At 36.8% G+C, this 24,200-nt stretch overlaps 1 protein-coding gene across 6 annotated transcripts in view; it reads left to right on the top strand.

Annotated features, from left to right (window-relative positions):
• Positions 1-23,149, top strand: part of UBE3A (ubiquitin protein ligase E3A) — a 55,011-nt gene extending 31,862 nt beyond the window's left edge. For 5 of the 6 annotated variants that reach the window (XM_058833221.1, XM_058833214.1, XM_058833201.1 and 2 more), the window contains 9 exons: positions 795-1,105; positions 4,206-5,461; positions 13,841-13,985; positions 17,556-17,761; positions 19,799-19,963; positions 20,358-20,513; positions 20,608-20,681; positions 21,146-21,289; positions 21,501-23,149. In XM_058833221.1, coding sequence (XP_058689204.1) covers positions 795-1,105; positions 4,206-5,461; positions 13,841-13,985; positions 17,556-17,761; positions 19,799-19,963; positions 20,358-20,513; positions 20,608-20,681; positions 21,146-21,289; positions 21,501-21,621 — 2,578 coding nt within the window. In that variant the 3' untranslated portion in view covers positions 21,622-23,149. The remainder of the gene's footprint in view (positions 1-794; positions 1,106-4,205; positions 5,462-13,840; positions 13,986-17,555; positions 17,762-19,798; positions 19,964-20,357; positions 20,514-20,607; positions 20,682-21,145; positions 21,290-21,500) is intronic. The other variant, XM_058833230.1, reaches the window with a different exon arrangement.
• Positions 23,150-24,200: the final 1,051 nt, after the last annotated feature.

The raw sequence follows: 24,200 nt of genomic DNA, 5'->3' as shown, positions 1-24,200 counted from the left end.
CTTTCATAGTTGGTAGTTTTCACTGATAACTTATTATCTTAAATGAAGTCAAGGTTTGGGGGTTTCTTTCTGAAATGTGGTCAAACGTGGTACTCTTGGTGCTGCATGCAGCGGCTTCTGTCCTGATTACCTGCAGCTTTCCAGTGATTTCTTTACTATTTGCATGGTTCTATAGAAGTCTATGACCTTATTAATAAGGCAGTTACATTTTCTTTTGTGCACATATACAGTACTGAGCACTAGACTTGTACAGCAATACAGCCTAAATATGATAATTTAGTCATCTGGAATCTTGTTTAAATTGGTAAAATAGTGTAGTATTGATAGTATTGCTAAATAAATGTCTGTTTGTGTTTCATGCCTTTTTCATCTGTCAGTGGCAACCATGCCTCAGTACTATATATTAGATTCAACACCTGTGCAACATCCAGTTCTGTTTCAGTTGCAGCCTTGTTTTGCATCCAGATTGCTCTTTTTTTTAGCAACAGTTGAGATTGTTCAGAACTGTACAAGATTGTCTCCACTGTAGCACTACCATGTAAAGCTGAAAACTGTGCATAAACAGGATTTATCATTTACTTACATAGAACCCACAAATTAAATTGTGTGTTAAATATATTTGCGTTTGTCAATATTAGAATCCTGCATTTAAAAAATCTTCTGATGTGTTCTCTCTGACAGAAATCTTGTGTTTCAGTTCCTGACTAATCTCTGCCTTGCTGATGCTATTGAATGAGCTTTGTATGTGAAAGCTCCACTAATCCTTGTACTTACTGTTTGAATGTTTGCTACAGGAAGCGAGCAGCTGCAAAGCATCTAATAGAGCGCTACTACCACCAGTTAACTGAGGGCTGTGGAAATGAAGCCTGCACGAATGAATTTTGTGCTTCCTGTCCAACTTTTCTCCGTATGGATAACAATGCAGCAGCCATTAAGGCCCTCGAGCTTTATAAGATTAATGCAAAACTCTGTGATCCTCATCCCTCCAAGAAAGGAACGAGCTCAGCTTACCTAGAAAACAATTCCAAAGGTGCCCATAACAATTCCTGCACTGACAGAAAAATGAACAAGAAGGAAATGCAAGGCCCAAGAGATGATTTTAAAGGTAAGATGTTTACAATTTTCCTAAAATAAAACACATTTCATATGCACAAGCACAAGCCAACAGAGTTCGCTCTGGTGGTGTTCTACTGACTTTAGTAAAATACAGTATTAGGCAATTGAGTATTTTATTACAGATTCAGAAAAATGGAAAAAGCTGGATCTTGATCACATCTTCGTTAAAATCTACATGCATTTGTTGTCTTACAAGAATAATGATTTTTGCAAATATGGAAAAGCTTTAAGTGCTGTTGTATGACTGTTTTAGTTTTGCTAGTTTTGTAATTATTCTGCAGTTAATAAATTATAAAAGTTATACTTTAACTAATTCCAGAATCTATATTAAGAAACTTAGCAGATGAAAGAAATGTTTCTGTGAGTGATAGGCAATGCATTCACTAAGCTAAAAAATATTAAAGCAGTTATTTTTAAGCCAGTGTAAAAAAATATACTGTTCTGTACATGTTTTCTAACTTCTGTTTAGCTTTTCAAACTATTTTTAATAGTAAATACATACTAATAGAATAATGTTAGTTGTCACCAAAACCCATGATGCAAACACATCCAGAAACCAGGCCAAATGGTTTTTAAAGCCATTAACCTTTGAGCAGACCACCTTCAAGTATTGTGGCAAAAAGTGGTATAAACACAAGTCCAGATTCATTTATTTTAGCTAAAGAAGGTGAAATTGTTCACAGGAAAGATTTAAAAAACCCTGCAGAATTAGCAGTAAAACATAGTACTATGTTATAAGCAACCCAAGATGTTCCAGTCAATAGCAGCATCAGTTTCTTCTTTATCTGATGGAAGGATAAATTTGTACCCAAATTATTTATGGTCTGAATAAGCAGAGAGGCGAACATTAGGTGGGGAAAGGAAAGGCAATGTATTATTAGATGAGCAAGAGGCACAGTAAGTCTGTTTTGTGATTTGTCTCTTGATTTTTTTGTACTTTCAGTGGAGCTTTTCAGATACAGAATTTTCCTTATTCTGTCTAACCATCCCCTCTCCCCAAGACAGGTACCCAAGAGGCTTCTCAACCTACCTCCAGAGACAATCTGTTGGCTACAGCAGTAGCTCAGACTTCCTCTCTTGGAGCATCACAAGTATTGACCTTTCTTTGTAGCTGTATAGATAGAGGCCTTCAATGCATTCTTAAAGCTCATCTGAGACTTAGTTACCTTTGGAATTGGGTGATATCTAAGGCATTTAGCACTCTGATTTTTTTAAGGTCTATCTGCTACAACAGTTACAGGGAAACCTGCAGCAAAGTTTTGCAAAGCCAAGGAAAAGGATGTGTAGCTTGCTTTTATACTTGACATGGGATTTAAAGTTCTAAATAAATTGAAAGAAATATTCTTCAGAAATAATTACTTAAAATACTTTACTGGAGTTCTTGAAACACTAAAACCTTTAAAAGAGTGAATGAGGAATTCCTGTTTTAAGTATGGAAATCTGAAATTTGTTATATTGTTAAATTGTCAACTTACGCTGATAATTTTTATTCTATGAATAATGTCTGTGGTCCAGACTCAATGAAATTGAGATACTGGTTCTTATTTTGAGGAACCATGTCATGGAACATCATCTGTATTAGCAGATAAATTTCTTTTAACACAAGAAAATTAAGACTTCTTTTAAGACAGGTTCTGCTTCCTGAGCATGCACTGCAGCAGATGAAAATAGATGTTGCACTAAGCTTGCATCCTTTCATGTTTTCAATAGAGCTGTTTTTTTAACACGACAGATTTCAGTGATGAGCTTTGTCAGTGTCTTCAGATTGGAAGTCAGTCTAAGCCTAGACATAAGCTTCACCTTTCTTGTGTTATATGTGCTCTAAGAGTAGCTTGGGGTTCTGTGAAAGTCAGTAGGATATCTGTCTTTGCATCATCTAGTTTGTATTTTTAATTTAATGACTTCTTGAAATGAGTGTCAGTGTAGGTAGTCACAGTCCAAAATATTTTAATGTACATCTTTTTTGAACATCTTTATTAAAATAATACATTTCTTTCTGCAGAGGTAGGTGGTTCTAGCATGGTTGGTGAATACAGTTCTGGGATGGTTTCTAGATCTCTAGAGATGCTATTAAACAGATTCTGTTTTAGTTCTAAATTATGTGTCAGTTCAGAAGAATCTGCTTAAACTAGAATATCTTTTCAGGGTCTGATCATGTGGTAATCCTACTGTAAATCATCACCTGATGTGAAAGCATCTGTGGGTTTTGTTTGAAAAGTAACACAGAAAGCTATAAATAATGTTTTCTTTCTGTTTTCTAAAGAGAAAGGAAGATTTCAAATAACAAATGGACCCTTCAAATGACTTATTTTGTATCTGGAGTTTGGGGAGAGGGAGAACAGACAGGTATTTGGAGCAGATGATGTGTGTAAACCATCTTGTTCATCTGAATAGCATGTTGATGAGTATACCCAAGTTGCTTATCTTAGTGAGGCCTAATGTACAGAGAGATAATCTACATGCCACACTCTATGTGTAATTTAGAAGGCAGCATAAATTTCAGAGCACATATTGAGGTTTTTGGGAGGGTTCTCAGGCATCAACTGTGTAAAGACAGTTGCAGAAAGCATTAAAAAGATTAATAAGAAATCTTATATTCCCATTAACATACAACAAAACAAGTGATTGAGTCTTTTCTTCAAGGTCTGGTTTGAAAAAAGATGATACAGTCTAGTTTGTTTAGTTTAATGACTTACACATTAACTGTGCAGATTTACCAGAAGACTATTGTCGCAGCCTTATTCATTAAGTCTTTTAAAGTTTAAACCTCTTACTGATTGCACTTGTTTCGACAATACTGTAATGTTAACTATCAGATGTAATTAATTGGCTGCAAAATAGTTTCACCATTGTGCACATTCTCTGATTGACATCCATGAATAAAATATTTTACAAAGTCAGTGAATGAAATCATGATTTTTCATGCTAATGAAGTGGTAAAGTATCTGCCTTGAATTTATTCAGCACTGACACTGCTTTTTGCAGTTTTAGTGATGATAAAACACAGAGATTCTTGGGTAGGGCAAACCAGAAGTATTTTATCTTTTTTGTTTTATCTTAGTAAAACTAATATCTTTATCTTTTTATAGATGTGACTTTTCTAACAGAAGACAAGATATATGAAATTCTTGAGCTATGTCGAGAAAAAGAGGATTATTCCCCTTTAATCCGGGTGATTGGGAGAGTGTTTTCTAGTGCTGAAGCACTGGTACAGAGTTTCCGAAAAACCAAGCAGCACACCAAGGAGGAGCTCAAGTCTCTTCAAGGAAAGGATGAAGACAAAGATGAAGATGAAAAGGAAAAAGCTGCCTGTTCGGCTGCTGCTATGGAAGAGGATTCTGGTGCATCATCATCTTCGTCATCAAGAATAGGTGATAACACACAGGGAGATAATAATCTCCAAAAACTAGGCCCAGATGAAGTGTCTGTAGATATTGAAGCAGTCAGACGGGTCTATGATAGGTTACTTTCTAATGAAAAAATAGAAACTGCCTTTTTAAATGCACTTGTGTACTTGTCACCTAATGTGGAATGTGACTTGACTTACCATAATGTGTACTCTCGGGATCCTAACTATCTGAATTTGTTTATTATCGTTATGGAGAATGGCAATCTTCATAGCCCAGAATATCTGGAAATGGCTCTACCGTTGTTTTGCAAAGCAATGAGCAAACTACCCCTTGCAGCTCAAGCAAAACTGGTCAGATTGTGGTCCAAGTACAGAGCGGATCAAATTCGGAGAATGATGGAAACATTTCAGCAGCTTATTACTTACAAAGTCATAAGCAATGAGTTCAATAGTCGTAACCTAGTGAATGATGATGATGCTGTTGTTGCTGCTTCAAAGTGCTTGAAAATGGTTTACTATGCAAATGTAGTAGGAGGGGATGTGGATACAGATCACAATGAAGAAGAAGATGAAGAACCCATCCCAGAATCAAGTGAACTAACTCTTCAAGAGCTGTTGGGTGAGGAAAGAAGAAATAAAAAAGGTCCTCGAGTGGACCCACTGGAAACTGAACTTGGTGTTAAAACTATAGATTGCAGAAAACCACTTATCCCTTTTGAAGAATTTATTAATGAACCACTGAATGATGTTCTAGAAATGGACAAAGACTATACTTTCTTCAAAGTAGAAACAGAGAATAAATTCTCATTTATGACCTGTCCCTTCATATTGAATGCTGTTACCAAGAACCTGGGATTGTATTATGACAATAGGATCCGGATGTACAGTGAAAGACGCATAACTGTGCTCTACAGCTTAGTTCAAGGGCAGCAGCTCAACCCCTATTTGCGACTGAAAGTGAGACGTGATCACATCATTGATGATGCGCTTGTCCGGGTAAGTGCCACAGCAACACGGAGCTTGGGTTTGTTGGTTCTGACTAGTGCAAACCGCATGGGCTTGGAGTAACTGAAAAGGACTCTGTGTGCATGTACATATGCTAGATTTCCTCTGGAAGAATCTCAAATAGCTTTATTGTTTGAATTCTAAACATGATGCTGAAGATTTCTATGTTCAGCAGGAGTACTTCTTCTCAGAGTGGTTGCAGATTTAGGTGTTTTAAAGTGTCAGGTAGCACTTATTCCCCATTATCAGATCCTGCACAGATCTTGATGGTGAGAGTGACTATCTTCTGTTTCTTTGTGCTCTGCACTGTCCTGGATCATCTTCTGATGGGAGGGATTTTCAGATGGAAGTTAGAATTAAAACATTTTAGTTGTGTACTCTTCTTGCGGAGTTAAAAATTTCTAAAAATAAAGCATTATTTTAATTTGGTACAAATACTGATACAACTGAGAAAGGAGGACAGACCTGTTAATACCAGAGAAGTGTGAGAGCTGGCTGTTTCTGAATATGCTGACTGTTTAAATTAAAACTTAATGCCATTTCTTCATGCATTTTTAGTTGAGGGGAATCATACAGGATACAAACTATCGTACAGTAAATAGGTCCATATATGACCTTAATATGTTATTTAATTTTAGGACCCTTCCTTTTTTGGTTAAAGCTGGTAATTTTCAAAAACTCATTTTCCCATGTTCTATTCTTAAAGCATAAGGTTTGCAAATTTTTAAATTTACCCATGGCTTTAAAACTTGTCACTGAAGACCCAGACAGGTCTTGTTAAGAGAGATTTTAGGGAAATTACCTGATTTTGCCTCTCAGCCCAGCTGTTACTTGTAGTTAAATTTGATGACTTTAGCTGCCAGTGAAGGTAATTGTGAGAGCCCTAAATGACCTCCTACCTTGATTTTTCTGTATGCCTAGGAATTTCCAGCTGGGTTAGCTGCTTCCTGGGAATTGCTGATACTGTGACTTGTCAAGAAAACCATTTGTCTTTAGTAGCAAAAGAAAAAATAAAATTGTAGTACAGAAATGGCTTCTGTCTGTAAACTCAACTTTACATTAGGCAAATAAATACAAAAATACTGTGTAACAGTTTTTTTAAGACTACCCTTTGTAATTTCACTACCTGTCAAACTTACAGTTGTGTCCAGTTATGTTTTGTCATATTATGGTAATGGAGTTTATTCCCTGAATGTTCAGCTTTGGGCACATAAATTCTGGAAAAAAGGGAGTGCTAATACTTAGGAGAGGATGAGCTAAAACAGCATAAGAGCTAGTTTTAGGATGATTTTTTCCCTGTCAGTTCCAGCAGAGCAAAAGCAAACCTTCCTCTTTATGCTGATAATAAGAAGGTGTGCTGGTTTCACAGAGAGTGGCTGATCTCTTCAAAAATCACATGCTGTTGTTACTGGCACTATCTGTAACTGGTTGAAAAGCAATTTTAGTAATTTTCACAATTACTTCCTAATTGGTCTGAAATAGGTCTGGCGAAAGCTCATCACTCTCAATGCTTAAAACAGTTTACTCTGTCTCTGATGGGAATCTAAGATGGGTACCATGAGCTTCTGTAGCAGTACTGAACAGCATCAAACCTAAGTGAAAGCTGCACTGGATGACTTTGCATCAGGGATGCCTGCAGTTTTGGGTGTACAGTATTGAACTTAGTATGGGTCTCACTGAGAAATACCAGAAAGGTCTGTCTAAGAGAATAAGCTTCAGTAGTGAAAGCACATTCTTAGATCTGCTCAGTGACAAAATGTTTCTGAACATGCTTAATATACAGGTAATTAATTATGAGTGCCAACGTATTTATCCTCAAATTTCCTTTTTTTTTTTTACCTTCAGAGGTTTGAATATTTACAGACATTTTTGAATTGTAACTGCTATTTATGTCACTAGACCTGTGTCTTCACAGAAAAGTCAGTGAAGACATTTTGGAGTATCTGTGGAATTGCTGATGACTTCCAGATGAAAACATTTTCAAGAATATTGACTAAAATGAGGCTGAGAGTGTTACTCATATTTTCCTTATTGATGTTGAATATTTTTGAAACAAATACATTGATCAGCCTTCGCAGTTTCTTGCAAACACACTAAATACTGGCTTTCTGATAATTAGTTGAGCTGATGAAGTCAGTAGCAAGCTGTTTTTCTCCTATCAATACTTAATATTTTAGCTTTTATAATTCAATATGTATATATTCTCACTTCTTTGGTTTCATTAAAGCAAATATGAACACTGGTGGTTTTTTTTGTTACTATTATTAATGTAGGACTTCTTTCTTTCTACTAAGAATCTGAAGCAATAAGATTAAAAAATTTTTAAGTACCTTTAAGGCATTATCTTGTTTAGAATTGCTTGAGAGAATCTTCGTTCCCTAAAATACGTGGATCTAAGGAAGAATCTTATTTACAAATTCCTTGTTCAGTTTATTTGCATGTGTGAAATTTGCTTCAGACACTTATTTTTCTTTTTTTATTGGAAATGATTTAATGTAATCTTTCTTTGTAATATATATTTATTGTATACTTATTTGTATGTATGTTAGTCTGAAAAGTCACCTGGGGACAAGGGTGGAATGTTAGAATTTGTAACACTATAGTCCCCACTTTTTTAAGGAACCCTTATATTTGGGAGTTGCTCAGTTTGCAGTTCCTGAAAGCAGTTAACATGTTTTTTTCTGTCTAGCAGCTTTAATAGCTGTACTGCTGAGTCACTGTGGTGTGAGTGTGGTAGTAATGAAAGGAAATATATCCTTAAATCCTCTCTTCTGCCTTTTCATTCCCCAAGAGCTGTTTCTTTCATCCCCTTCTTCTGAGTTTACTCTTTCCCCACCCTCATGGCCCAGGTTAAATGTGGCATTCTTCTCAGGTAGCAGTCATTTAAAGGGTGTGAGTTATGACACACAGCTTCTGCAAGTGAAAACGTGGTGGATTCCTTCAGCAGCATCAGGCTTGTACTTGCTTGCAAGTTAGAAACTCACAAATTTCATATGGAATGTAGACAGCTAGTGGGCAGCAACCCTCTCCTGCTTGTAAATTACTCTGCTGTGTGTATTGATGACCAAAATTCCCTGTGACACCTGAACTCAGTAGGCAGATCCTCTCCTGTATTAGCAGCAAAGTACTTCAGGAGATTTGACATTGTTTCAGACATTGAAGTTTTTTTCAGACATTGAAGTTTTATGTGTTCAGGTGAAAACACCAGCACTTGGTTGTATGCAGAGCATGTGACTGTTGTTGTGTGCAATCTCCAAATACATGAACCGTAAAGTACAGCTGGAGAAAAGGCTACTTTGTCACTGTAACTACTTTCCATGCTGGTTTTTAAAAAAACATGTTGACCAACATATGTCATGATGTGTCACTAGTAGTTTCAAGCTTAAATTAGCTGTGTTTTGTCATTTTTGCTGTCTAGTGTGGAAAGATTCCTGCATCTGCCTTAAAGAGAACTTTTATATTATGTTGGAAGTTAAGATGGTTTGTGATTGTTTTTAAATGAATAGAAATTAGTTCAGTTGCCATCTGTTCTAAGCAGGTCACCAAACTCTGGTGTTACTTTAATCTTTTGAATGTTGTCATATTTCTGTTGTTCAGTGAATGTTCCTGTCTGTCAGGAAAGCAGTGTTACTCTGTAAACAAAGTAAAATCACCCAATGTCTTTAGTTGTGGTACATTGTTGTGTTTCAGCAAACAATATAGATATTCTTTATGATGCCATCTCTCAGCTTTCAGCTTTTCAATTGATACATTCTTCTGCTGCTTTAGACATGCTACATACCTGCTTTTTAGGAAGTCCCTGGAAAACAATGATTATTTCAATGATGTGACCTGTCAAACCCTCATGACAGAAAACAGCTTCTAAAACCTCAGAGTTGGATTGTGTTTATCTAGCAGCATCTATGTTGACAGTGTTGAGGTAGCTCTGATTATTCAAAGAAAGGACCCAAAAAACCCAAGAACCAGACAGCAGTAACTGAAGTTCATATTTCCCTGCTACAGAAACACTGCTGCAGTTCTGCTAAAGTCCAGCACCTCCTTACTGTTGTGCTTGCTGCTTTCCAGTGCTTTGCCCACTGCATTCAGTTTTTATTGTGAAGCATCAGTGTTGACGCAGATATTCAAAGGAGCAGCTAAACCCACAACTCTGAGTTGAGCAGCTTAGCAGAATTTTCCTGCTTATAGAATCTACTTCAAGGAGCATCAGGCTTTGCTCAAAATACTGGCTTTTGGGTAATCCTTTATCTGACTCCCTTGCAGACATCCAGTGCACTGTTCTAATCTGCCTAGCCAGCATTGCTCAACTAAGACTGCTTCCTTTCTCCTTTTTTTAGGTTGTTTTTGTCAGCCAAAAAATCATTTTTGAAATTTCTTTAACTGCTCTGTATGTATAAATATGAACACTTAGTGCATTTCCATGACACAAGAGAGTCTCCACACTATGACATAGTGTGTCATTGCTGTCCGAAAAGAAATGTAAATACAACTATGCTTTCTCAGAACTCATGAAAATTCATAAATCATTCAATATAGTAATTTACTGATGGTAAAGACTGCAAAGCAAACAAACTCATGACTGGGGAGAAAAAAACCGCAGCTTTATTGCTGTTGGTTGTAAGTGGACGGGATCCAAGTTGGAGAATTTCTGTCTGTCCAGCTTGAATATTTAAACTTGTATTTACAGTTTTAAAGTAAATGCTAGTTCTCTGCTTTTCAGAAGTTGCAAGTTGTACTTGGAACATGGCTGTCGTGGTTTTGGACCAGTAATTAACAAAAAGGGGGAAAAAGAATTATTTATTTCTTGCTGTGAGATATGGATTAAAATAAGAGCAAACCAGGCATAAAACTTAAAAGGAGTAAAGAAAGTTTATTGACAAACTACAAGAATAAGAACACCAGAATAAACTTTTAGAAAAAACCTTTTCATTTCTCACTGCCTACCATTTTTCTGTTCACATGACAACAGAGACAAAAACTTTATAATTTTGATGGTTTAAATAATCTCAATTCTCTTTACAGTCTTTCCATCAGTTTCTGTAAAGAAACAGAAGTTCCTTTCTGTTAATTTATGGAGTTTGTCACAAGAAAACTATTTTTGTTATAGTTTCTCGTTTCTCTGATATCAGCTGCTCAGAGCTGCTGTTATCAAAGCCCACCCCTCCCATTCCACATCACTCTGAAATGTGTTATGGGCCATGAGTTTGAGGATAGCATTTTTAAGGATAAGTTAGTCAAAGGCAAAAAAGTATTCTTCATCTGTTTCTGTGAGTTTCACTAGAAAACAGTTTTCTCATTGCCTCTCAAGGCTTTAAATCTCTCAGCACTTCACTATACCACAATTACTCCACTTTTTACTCAAATTTACACTTTGAACACTCTATTCCTCCTCATACTCTATCATGAATTAAAGGAGTTCTTTTCAGGACTTCATTGTCCATCCCCATAGTTTTAACAGAAAGATATTTCAGCTTAATTAAAGCATCTTCTTAATTCTCTACCTTTCTTGAAGTTTCTTTTCTTTCTTGCTACTAGTAGTTTATAAAGTCTCTTTTCATGTTGATCACTCTCCTTTTCTCTCTCTGGATGAAAAGATTAATCCGCAAGTCTCATCTGGATAAGAAAGAGTTAAAATCTTGCCCAAGCTTTTGTAGATGGTTCGGTGATCTTTGCTGAACAGGAGCTGGAGCTGTCTGCGATGGAAAGTTCCTCATAGGTGCTCTGGAGAGCATAGTCACCGTCTCTGCTTGCAGCAGGCCCAGAGCCCCTCTCCTTCTTCACTCGGCAGTTTTCTAGTGAATGTAGTTACAGCAAAACCTCTAGCTGAACCAGAGATCGGGCCGAGCCCGGCCCAGCCCGACCTGGCCCAGGGCAAGCCTCATCTCCCGGCCGGGAGACGAGAGACGCGGCGGGCCCGGCCCGGCCCCCGCCCGGCCGCATGGCTTGGGCAGAGAACCGGAGGCCAGCCAGAGCTCCGCCACCCTTCACAGTCAGGAAACAAAGAACACCACAGACTTCTGGTTGTACACTTTAAGGTGGGGTTCACAAGTTGATTCTACTTTTCAATGGCTAAAACTGCTGTCAATTCTCAGCAATGACCGATAATTGGTCAGGAGAAAAGACACCCAGGAGTCTCCAGCAACTTTAACTTTCTTAAAGGTAAAGGAACCCCATGACAATGGCTTAAGCTTCATTCTTGTCCTAGAAAAAGAATTTTTTCACACAAATGGCCTAGGTAGTGCATAACTAAGTTTTTCAGAAAATGTTGTAGTTTTGATAGAAATACAGACTAAACTCACTTGCTGTCATTATTTGGGATCTTCATGGCTTGCCTTCATTTTTTTTAAACTGAGATTTATATGCTTTGAAGTTACACTCTCTATCTTGACAAGTTTAGTTTTCAATACCAGGTAGTGCAATTTTTTCTCCACATGCTCCTTTTGCATGGAGTGCTTAAATGTCTTCAAACCTATTATGATAACCCCCCCCCCCCCAACTATGTCATCCATCCTGCCCTGCTGTGCTTCTTGGATCGTGTCTGGCTGACTTGGCAGGAGAAAATGGTTCTTGCTGGTGGTGTAATTTTATGAGTCAATGGTGTCATTACTGCTGTCTTTACCTTCTCTGTTCTGTTCCTGTTTTACTTTACGCTGCTGTAGTAAAATTCTGGTCTGTAAAGAGTGTTGGCATGTGTGGATAAGGTTGGGTAATGAAATAAAAAGTGAGGTTTAGCATGTTAAGGACACCTGCTGGTACATACAATTTGCAGTAGCCCAAAACAGAGGCAAATCTCACAAGTAATATGGTCTTGGTAGGAGTATACAGGTCCATCTGTGCCTTAATTTACTGCTGCTGAGTTTTCTGTGCCACATAGGTATATTAAGTCTAATTGTGCTGCATAAGTGTAACCAGTCTGTTTATGCTTTTAAATAGCACATTTCTTATCAGCTTCAAAATACCCTCGCTTAACTTCTGATTTACTGAGAGGATATGTTTTTGGTGTAAGTAAGTGAAGGACCTGGCAATGTGCACTCCTAGCCAAGAAACCCAGGCATACTCTGGGTTGCATCAAAAGCAGCATGGCCAGCAGGTCAAGGGAGGTGACTGTCCCCTTCTACTCTTGTGAGACTCCCCTCCAGAGTGCTGCATCAAGTTCTGGGTCCACAGCATAAGAAGGATGTGAACTTGTTGGGTTGAGTCCAGAGGCGAGATGCAAAAATGATCAGAGGGCTGGAGCACCTCTCCAATAATGACAGGCTGGGAGAGTTGGAGTTGTTCAGCCAGACAAGGTTCCTGGGAGACCTTATAGAAACTTCCAGCACCTAAAGGGGGGCTGATGAGAGCTGGAGAGGAAGTTTTTACAAGGTTATGTAATGATGGGACAAGGGAAAATGACTTCAAACTACAGAGAAGAGGTTTAGATTAGCTGTTCAGAAGAAATTCTTTACTGTGAAGGTGGTGAGGCACTGCAGCAGGTTGCCCAGGAAAGCTGGGAATGTCCCATCCCTGGAACTGTTTAAGGCCATGCTGGATGGGTCTTTGAGTGAGCTGTATTACTGGAATGTGCCTCAGCCCATGGCAAAAGGGTTGAAACTAGATTATGGTTCCAGGTCCCTTCCAACCCAAACTGTTTTGTGATTCTGTGGCCTCTAATGGCCTTTATATAGACTTGAAACCCTTTCTTGTAAAATATCAGACTTTCTATTTGGCTTTAACTGAATTTTTACTTTCATGGCAGCAGTGCAGTAGATCTGTTTAAACTGAAGAAATAAGAGCAAGAGAGTTTTGAGACTTCCTCATTAGGGTCAATGAGAGTGGGTTGATTTGACTGTAATATTAGTGTATTTTTTGATTTTAGGTTTTTTTCCTCAGCTCTTTGTTTGAGAGATGCATCTACCTCATCAAAGGCTTGTTTTCTGTCTTCCACTCTGAAAACATATCTGTGTAATCCCTTCACAAAGCCATTTATTGTCAAACATGTAGATCATATTGCAGAATCTTCATTGTCAGATTAATTTAATTATCCCAGTAATACATCTTGTACTCTTCCTTTTTCTCTGAATTGTGTGCAACACAATGATAACTTGTTTTAAATAAGTGCGTAAAAGAAAAGAAATAGAGAATGTTAACAGGCAGTGAGCATTAATGGGCTGACAGATCAGTTCTGTGGTAAGTTTCTTGCTGTTAATCCCCAGATTCTAAAATATGCTTTGAGTGGTTTAGCATTACTATTGATTTCTCTTATTTTACTGTTGTCATTTGTGCGTACTTTCTTCTTAATTTTGGAGGGTACTTTTGTTTTCATTATTTGGTACTAAACTGTTCTAGTAAACAGATTTACTAATGAAATATTTCGATCTCTTCACTCAATAGCTAGAGATGATTGCCATGGAAAATCCTGCAGACTTGAAGAAGCAATTGTATGTTGAATTTGAAGGAGAGCAAGGGGTAGATGAAGGAGGTGTTTCCAAAGAATTTTTTCAGCTGGTTGTGGAAGAAATCTTCAATCCAGATATCGGTATGCTTTCTAACAATTTACTGATTTTGCAGATTTTTCCCACAAAAGGTTGGCCTGGATGATCTTCTAAACTGGATTGTTCTATGTTTATGCTTTCTGTATCCACTGCTGCTTCTCTCTGAAGCTCTCCAGATTCGTTGATGGTCAGGAGAGTATTTGATGCACATTGAGGATCATTATGTTGTCAGCAGTCATTGTCCTAAAGGAGGAAAGATGGAAGGAGTAACTGTGTAGTTAATGAGAACCATCACTACTTGTTTGGATAGAAATCAGTAGTACAGGGTTTCTTTGCAGGGTTCCTTTGTTCTCTCACCTTTCTCCTCACTTTGCTTTATGATTAGCTTCTAGAATTAGTAATCAAACCAAAGAGGAGGAGCTTCTGCAATAAAGCAAGAGTAGGACTATGGTGAGTTTTTGAGTTATTTCCTCCACTTTCTCCAGCTTGATAAATCCAATAGTCACAGTTCTGCATATCCAAAGTGTGACAGCAATGTCAAATTTGATTATAGTTAAAGAACCAAGAGTAATTTGAAATATTAGAGTCAAAATTTTACGTTTGTGTTTCAGCAGTCATGCTTCCATCATATTTTTTTCCCTTGCTCCCTGCACCAATGATTTAAGCAAGGACATGCTTCTTTCAGTGTGCAGCTTTTCTGCTGCCCTGGCAAGATGAAAATGTTATAAAAACATAAGAATACTTCTTGTTAGAATAGAAAGTATACCTGCCAGGTTCCTATAATTTCACATTTTACATGAAATACGATATTACATTGTAGTTCCTGGAATGGCTTCCATTAAAGAAGCCTAATAGCTCATGGCTGTTAATTTGGTTTCACTGGACTATTTTAAAAGAGAAAGCTGTTGTTCTTGGTTTTAGAAAATTGCTGAAAATACACAGAAATCTGTTTTGACTGGATTAGAGAGAAGGTATCAGTATCAAGTACCCAGAATCAGTAACAAAAATCTGAACCTTGGCACTTGCCCTTCACCAAAGGCAACCGCCAGTTCTTATGACAAGTGGTACAGAACCATAGCTAAGTCTTACTCACTCTGAAAAATGCTATTAACTTGAAGAGATTTGGAATCTGAATTAGCTTACTTTGAAGTATGGCAAAATAAAGAACTCTTAGTACTTTGATTGATGAAATTTTATTTTCAACGCAAAATAAATACATTTTCAACTTGAGTTTATCTAAACAGAAGTTGTGTGGGTGTATTGAAATATTCTTTATTTAGTAATGCTAAAGTGTGCTTAAGCTAACATCCAAGCACTGTGTATGTACTCCCAGCGTTTATAGATAGGTAATAGATTAGATGTGCATACATGTTTTAAGTTCTACTTTTGTTTTAAAAGTGTAAAATAGTATGTACACATTTTGTACTCAAAGTAACTCTGGGGCAGGAAAAAAGCTTTTTACTGGCTTTTGGCACAAATGTGTAAAAGCAGAAAATGTAGCTTGCATTCAGTGTGTGTGTACATATGTATGTATATGCATATATATAGTTCATGTGCATATATACAGTATAGCAGCTCATGTATGCACCAGATATACCAGGTGTGACTTATGTTGATTTATAAATGCTTTCTTTACCTGAGAAAACAAAGGGGATCCTTAAATTGAATTTAAAATGTCTGTCCTCTAATAGGTATATTTGGAGAGATGTATATTGTTACTATAATTTCTTTGACTTTTTGATTATTTCCATATTAAACTACCTTAAAATTTTACTCAGAGGAGGCAGTAACTCATGAAAAATACTGGTAAAGGTATTCCATGGTAAAGGGGAAGAAGAAGTGATAACTTCATGTAGCTTCAAGGGCAGTTGTTTTCCCCTTCTTGCAGATTCCTGTTTCTTCTGATGTTTTATTATGATTTTAATGTGCTGTAGTCTTAATTTTGGTAAGGGAGTAAAATACTTTATTTCACCTTAAATTGTTTCCAGATGTGGATCTGAGTAAACTGTTGATCCTTCATTATTAGACATTTGCTGGAGTTGTTTGTTTTGACAGTTCAACTTTTCCATCTTATTCCAAAAAGTTCAAGACATTGCTTTATGTATCAGTAATCCGGAAGTTACCTCAGTTCAGAAAATGGCATACAGGATTCTATATAATGTTTGGCCTATATATGCCTGATTTGCTCATCCATTTCTGATTGCCTTATCTGATGGGTCAGTCTGTTACTTGTGTTAATGGCTGACCCAGCCCTAGTCCCTTATTGAGATACATAATCCATTCTAGGGAATAGCCAGAATCTTTGAATGAGCTCAGTTTATTGCCTTACATGGAATGAGGAAACAGGCTTTATGTCATGACTGAAGACGATATTTTCAGTCTTTAAAGTAATCTTGCGTTCATATGGCTTTGTAATCAGTTTATTCATCTGCATAGGTTGAAAACAAGCATATCTTTTAAGAGCTGACAAGATAAAATTCCACAATGTGGAAAATGTAGTATATATGCTTCACCACATGGATTTGACTTAGGGTGTGTTGAGAATAAGGAGAAGGTTTTCTTAGGGACTGCTGGAAAATTCTGACAGCTGTACAAGCAACAGGTGATTTGGGCTGTACCTGTCCAGGGTGGTGTCTCTCTCACCTTAAATCTTTGGGATTTGCATTTATCTTGCTTCAGTACCTAGACAGGTAAGCAGTGGGTTTTATTGTGGACTTCATTTAAATAGTATATAGCCTGTACACTCCAGTTGCATAAACAAGACCTATCTTGTGTCTTACTACAGCCAAAAGGGTAAGGAAGTGTGCCTGTCTCGTCTTCACGTTTTCTCCCTGCAGCTTCTGGCATGTACCAGTTCAGCTATTTGTTGAAGTCTTCAGTGCTCAGCTCATGAGCTGGGCAGGAAATTGGTCACCTGAAATAATGAACTGAATGAGAGAAGCTAAATCATTCCCTTTAGACAGTGACAAGCTGTTAAAATTGCAACCCCCTTATTGTGAGGCTGTGGTCCATTTTCCCCTCATTGAGTTAAAATGTGTATAATAGCTGCAGTAACAATAGTCCTTGGAACAAGCAAACTAATCTCTTGGGCATCTAACCAAAATTATGTGTGATGGCCAATCCCTGCTCCATCATCATACCTTCTAATTAAGTAGTAGGACTGCATCTAAGTCCTCTTCCTTTGCCGGAACTGGCCTTTGAGGGAAGGCTGTCACTTTGTAGTAATTCAGGATTGTTTCATCCACATTTTTGACTGTTCTATTCTTGTACTACTGTATTTATCAAAGTCACAGTCGCTGTTGTCAGTGTGCTGCTGGTTCCTCTGTAGTGAAGAGGATCAAAGTTTGTGTATATGCAGCTTGAGTGTTGCAGGATATCGTATCACAGTTGTCTTGCACACTTTTAGTGGTAATGTGAGTAACAGTGTTTTGAGCAGCTCCAGTCACCCTTAGGTAAGTAGTTTCTCTTTGCCATTCAATTCAGTATAATGTTAAGTTAAGCATGTCTTAAAGGCTAGTGCAAATAGGTATACAATGGTATGTTTTATGTGCCATTTTAATTGAATTGTAACCATAATTGTTCAAACTTTTTTTTTTTTTTTTTTTTAATAACAGGGATGTTCACATATGATGAGTCTACAAAACTGTTTTGGTTTAATCCGTCCTCTTTTGAAACTGAGGGTCAGTTTACCCTGATTGGCATCGTTCTGGGACTGGCTATTTACAACAACTGTATACTGGATGTACATTTCCCCATGGTTGTCTACAGGAAGCTAATGGGCAAAAAAGGAACTTTCCGTGATCTGGCAGACTCTCATCCTGTAAGTTTGTTATGTTCTTCGAGTTTTATAGTACATTTTCTCTGCAATAATTTAAACTAAACACAAGATCACTGTCACAAGTGAAAGTGAAAAAACCAGTGATTTGCATTGAGTCTGTATATGTTAAATTCATAAGCAATAAAACTTCTTGCTACATTTGGAGGAGGCAAAATTGTAACATCAATGAATAGGGCTCAGTATCAATAAAGCTCTATTTTTTTACTACATAAACTCCTAAATGTTATTAAGCATAAACAAGCACATCTCTTCCCAAAGAGACTTCTAAAATTGGGCTGTTTATAGCTATTTGTAGAATTAAATTTCTACCAAAAGAAAGTGTAGGTAAGAGTAACATGCAAAGGTGTGATGTTCTTACTGGTTTTTGTCTAAAGCAAGAGACAGATGAGGCAGCTTATGAATATCCCTACAGTTAATGAATATGCCTATCAGAATCTCTATCAGAGCCGTGATCAGTGTCCATCTTCCCACACACATTCCCAGCCAGTGGCTGTACACAAGCAATGAGCTGTACATGTGCTTTATTAGATAGAGCACACAAGTGTGTGTGCAGGATATCTTGGCCCTGCTCCTCCTGCAGTCAGAGATCACCAGTGGCATCCCCTCATGTTGCTGGTAGGAGTTGTTAATAAGCTTAATTTTGTTTCAAACCATGGGACAGTTGCCTTTTATAAGCAGTTATACAAAATCTTCATCTTTTAAAAAAAATTAGGAAAATTATACTGTCTAAAAAGAATTTGGCTTTCATTTTTGAAAATGGGGCATGTGTAATCAAAAAATACATTATCTGGTCTGCTTTGGATGGCTGCATACAACAGTATGCCATATTCAACCAGTTTCTGTGTATAATGATGTTGAGAAATAGTGCCCTGAGTTTCCTCTAACTTTTATTATATACTCAAAACTTCTTGTGATCAAAAAAAGTGGATGTATTTCTATGGAACAGGGCAGTCAGGGCATTTTTCTTCCCTGCTCTTATGTTTCTGCTCTAACACCTACACTGATTTATTTTAAAATAATCCTTTTTAACTCTTTGTGTTCTCATATGACTTAAACACTTCAGAGCTTCTCAAACCTAAAATGAAGTTCACAGTAGTCAAGCCTTCCAATGCTTTTTCTAATGCTGTAGATCATAGAGAGCAGGATGTTCGCCAGCCCTCACCACCAGTGGTTCTAAGTCCAGTGATTTTCAGTGCAAGGTCCTTTTTTAAAGGTCCTGTGGAAGAATCAAAACCACACAGATAGTGAGAGGTTGAGGCTTACATGTAAACTTCCATGTTTCAATTAAAACATTGTGGGGAAAATTATTTTTATTACTGCACTATAAAAATACAGTTGCACACAGTTGTTGCTTTCACCTTCACTTTGTATTCTTAAGTCCCTACACCTCTATTGCAGCCAAATTTCTTTGCTGCATAGTCTTTGGTTTCCAAGAGAATCTTGGGCTCTTCTTAAGGGAGGAAGACTGGTTGCTCCTTTGAATAGAGCAAACTCTTACAGGTAGTTTCAGATTCCACTTGGTATATTAAATTAATGTGTTGCTTCAGGATTGCTTCCTAGTTGGTTTGAGTTTTAAATAAGAAGATAAAAGCCTACTGTCTGAATTTTATCTGATACAAAATACAGGAGTTTCTCTGATTTTTAACTCATAAACATTTCTCTTAGTAGTGTAACATATTCTTGATGCCTTAAGTAAAGGTTCAAAAGACTTAAAAGAAGAGGTTATTAAAGGCTCTTAAACTGCAGGTTTGACCATTGCATTTTTGAAGATTGATGAGTACTAAAAGGCTCTCTTAAGGGAGTTACCACTGATTGTAAGGTTTCTTTTTATCTTAGTATCTTCTATTGTTTCTCGAGCTTAAACAGTTTTTTGGACTGCTATGAGAGATTTTTAGGTGACTTGTGTCATAGAATATAACATCCCTTTATTGAGGCTGGTGGTCTCAGGTCTTCTTTTGTGTTACTTAGTGGAATCTATCAAAGTTTATTTTGACAGACATGTTTGTCTCATTCTTTTAGGTTCTGTATCAGAGTTTGAGAGACTTACTAGAGTATGAAGGAAGCGTGGAAGATGATATGATGATAACGTTTCAAATATCTCACACGGATCTCTTTGGCAATCCAATGATGCATGATTTAAAGGAAAACGGTGATAAAATTCCTATTACAAATGAAAACAGAAAGGTACACTCAGCTTTTTAAACACTACCTGTAGTTCTTTGATATACTGTATGTAGAATTATGTAGAACCCTACAAAGGTTTGGTCTCACTTAAAAATTTTAAGTTTTAAAGCTTAAAAAGGCTTTTAAAATTGCCATGGCACAGTGTGGTTGTGAAGAGAAAAGGCTTCTCTTAAAGAAGGCATTGATACGTGGGTACAGAGCTTCTGGGTGGGATGTTTGACCTGTCTGAACAGTATTTGAGACTTCTTCTTTTGTGTTGCTGAAAAAACGCTGAGCTCAGATAATTTGCGTAGAATTACAGAATTATATGTGTTCTGGGGTCTTGTATTTTTGGGAGGTAATTGAAGCGGCATGTGTTGAAGCACTAAGGTTTTTGGCATTTATTTCCTTGCAGGAATTTGTCAATCTGTATGCTGACTATATACTCAATAAGTCAGTAGAAAAGCAGTTCAAGGCCTTTCGGAGAGGATTCCACATGGTGACCAATGAATCTCCTTTGAAATATTTATTTAGACCAGAGGAAATTGAATTACTTATTTGTGGAAGTAGGGTAAGAATTTTGAATATACACTAGGGAGTGGAGCTTTTTTTTCATCATGAGTATATAAATAGTGGTCATCTTTAAATATATCATCTTCTTACAGAATTTAGATTTTCAAGCACTAGAAGAAACTACGGAATATGATGGTGGCTATACAAGAGACTCTCTTATTATTAGGTAATCTTTTCTGATTTTGTAAAGATAAAAAGCTTCATCTGCTTTTTTCTTCATAATGAATTTAATATTGTATTATTTAGTATTTTTGTAGTACTGGAGATGCAAATGCCATATGTGTAATTTCAATTTTCTCAAGTATTGTCAGTAGCAAAAAGGAGAGGATATATGCATTGTTGAATCAGTATAATTCCTTAGGAAACATGAATAATAAGATGTCTGCAGAACACAGCCAAATTAATGTTTCAAGACTGTTAAACTGCAATGTTTAGTAATATTTTCTGATCTCTATTTCTGAATTTCATTTATTGGTAAATACATTCTGAGAGTTTTGGTTTATGAGTGCAACTTGTAAACTTGATGTTAAGACTGATTAAAATTATTACACCTTCAAAGCTCAATTACTTTTGAAATTATACCAAAGAAAGTTTTACAGTTTATTTACTCTTTGATTTCTTCTTTGTTAGGGAATTCTGGGAAATAGTCCATTCATTTACAGATGAACAGAAAAGACTATTCTTACAGTTTACAACAGGCACAGACAGAGCCCCTGTGGGAGGACTTGGAAAGTTAAAGATGATCATAGCCAAAAATGGCCCAGATACAGAGAGGTAAAAAAAAAAAGAAATTCTACATTTTGCTTGTTTTTTATAAATGGAGGTGAATTCTGTGCTTTTAAATTACTGACCTAGTTAAAGCTGAAAGTTGAATCTATAAGAAAATTTTATTTTCTTCAAATTCATTATTTTTTAACTTGTAAAATAGAGATGTATTTATTTTGCATTTTCCAAGATCTGAGTTCTTGTATTTTTTGTCCCACAGGTTACCTACATCTCACACATGCTTTAATGTACTTTTGCTTCCGGAGTACTCAAGCAAAGAAAAGCTTAAAGAAAGATTATTGAAGGCCATCACATATGCCAAAGGATTTGGCATGCTGTAATAAGTATAACAAAAGGGATGAAAAAATGATGGTGATGATGTCCCTGTCCAAAAAGGCCATAAGATAGTGAGCTACAGTAGTCACCTGTGTTTGTGCCTCCCTTCTTTACTGGGGACATTGGGCTGGAACAGCAGATTTCAGCTGCTTATATGAACAAAATCTTTATTTTTTCTTTTAGCGTGAAAGTGTTACATATTCTTTCACTTGTATGTACAGAGAGGTTTTCCTGAATATTTATTTTAAGGGTTAAATCACTTTTGCTTGTGTTTATTACTGCTTGAAGTTGAGCCTTTTTGAGTATTTACAAGAAAACAAACTGTACTCTCCCAAGGAAAATATTGCCATCATTTGTAGACCATGTAACCTTCAAGTATGTGCTATATTTTTGTCCCTGTATCTAATCAAATCAAGAACTGTACTTTTTGAGGAGTTTGCTTTTGAAACTTGAAGTCTTGAAAAACAGTGTGATGCAATTACTGCTGTTCTAGCCCCCAAAGAGTTTCTGTTCAAAATCTTAAGAATCAATAAAGATGGAAGGGAGAACTTGGAATGTTAAATTGCAGCCTTGAGAACTTTACTTTAGTCACAGCACAACAATTAAAATTCATTTCACTATATGTTGTCTTCACATGTCTTGTAATAAACTGTGTTTTTAATTAGGAAACATTTCTTAGCATATGAAAGGGTAGAAATTTTAGTTACTTTTTTTAAAAAAAGACGTTTACTGGGGAAAGTGCATTTTCAACTGAACAGCTTTAGAGTAGGGAGTGAAGTGTCTGGAAAAAAGATAGGAAGTTTTTGCTATATTATAAACAAAGCATGTGGAAGTGCACTTAAAATGAAGTTCTATTCTTAATTGCCTATTATGTTGACATTTAAAATAGACAATCCAAAGTCTTCCCTACATGTTATGTCATCATCATTTATTTAATGAATCATTTTTCCTACCTATCAAGGCACATGATCAGTGTTGCACCATAGTCTAAAGGGATGGCTACTGTATTTTAATTTCATCTAACAATAAGCAAAATTGAACAATATTAAACGTGAGGCCTACTTCATGTTGTACACTTCCAACCATTAAATAAACTGTTAGAAAGTAAGTACTAAGGTTATGTTCATCTACTACATAAAGTATTCAGTAGGTTTTTAATTTAACATTACAAATCATATCAGAAATAAATCCTTTACCTTTCTTAGTCTGTGTTTAATGTTAATTTCTCCTGTTGCAATATATGATGAAGGGATTATGCATTTGTAAGTGCAGATGTAACTGGCATATCTTTTCCAATACAAGCTGCAGCGGGTGTGCAGAGCTGAGCTTGTGCCTTGACAATTGCTATAAATGGCTACTACCGATCAAACCCGTGACTGTGTGGAATTGGCATTAAAAGGCTTAGTTTTGAAATCATTGGAAAAAGAAAAGATGTCTTTCAGGACTATTTTAATAAATTCTTTCTAGTAATAGAAACAGACAACTGTTATGTAACTATGATGCTGAATAAAACAATGACCTTTTTTCACCATGGTTCAGTGAAAAAGAAAACAAGTTACTTTCTTACTTTGATAAATTAGATATTAAATGGTTTGATTAGAAGTTGTTGTAGTACTGCATAATTTGAGGGTTGCAGGTACGGAAAGCTCTCCACAAGTGAACTGTAGTGATGTGGGGTCCAGCGATGTTCCCTTCTCAAATTCAAGCCAATGCCAGATGGCCTGGACACAGGGGACTGAAACTTATTGGGGAGGGAGAGGTGCTGCCTGTCTTCTGGCCTTTGATCTCAAAGGTGGCCCTTAGGGCCTGTCCCCTTGTTGTATGTCCCAGAGGAGGAAAACTCAAGATACTCTACCTCTCAGTGTAGAGTGGCTGACAACAGTGCCTGCTGAGCCCTTCAAGTTTGGAGCAACTCTTCCTGCAGATGGTAAGAACATTTGCCGAGTGCCTTGAGGTGCTTCACCAGAAGCGTGAGCACATCATGATACTGCTGTGTGGTATGTACTGTGTTCATAGTCTAGTGCTGTTAAGCTCTATCCCTGTAACTCCTCTTACACTGATTTAGCTGTGGTTTGTGGTTACACCCAACTTACAGGTGTATGTGATTCATGTTGGGTTTTTTATACAGGTCTAAAAGCTGTGTAGACAGCATAACTGGATAGCAATACAAAGTTCTCTTAACTGTTAATATTGTAAATATGCTCTTTCTGTTTTCCTTCAGCATTAAGATTAAAATAATACATAATTGCATTGGCCTTCAAAAGCATAAGTTGTTTTTCAAGGAATCATTTTCAGGTAAGATATAACTACTTAATATTTGACTGATTTCTCATGTAAATTATATTGCCTCCTGCTGAACAGCACTGTAGTGAAACCTTATCTCTTTAGTACTGGTGTAAGTGCACTAGTTGTTCAGCAGCACCAGTTGATAAGGTTTAAGATAAATAAATTGTAAAGTCTTATACCTGCAGGCTGCATTCCTGTCCTACAGAAGTTTCAGCCACTGTTGTGTTGTTTGAAGGGGAAAATGTCATGCTAAGTTGGGATTGGTTTGGGTTTTTTTCTAGGCTCCAGGCATACCTGG

This window comes from Poecile atricapillus, chromosome 1, assembly GCF_030490865.1.
Source record: "Poecile atricapillus isolate bPoeAtr1 chromosome 1, bPoeAtr1.hap1, whole genome shotgun sequence".
NCBI lineage: Eukaryota > Metazoa > Chordata > Aves > Passeriformes > Paridae > Poecile > Poecile atricapillus.
Note: the sequence above shows the minus strand (reverse complement) of the source record. Positions and strands in the feature narration are given on the sequence as shown.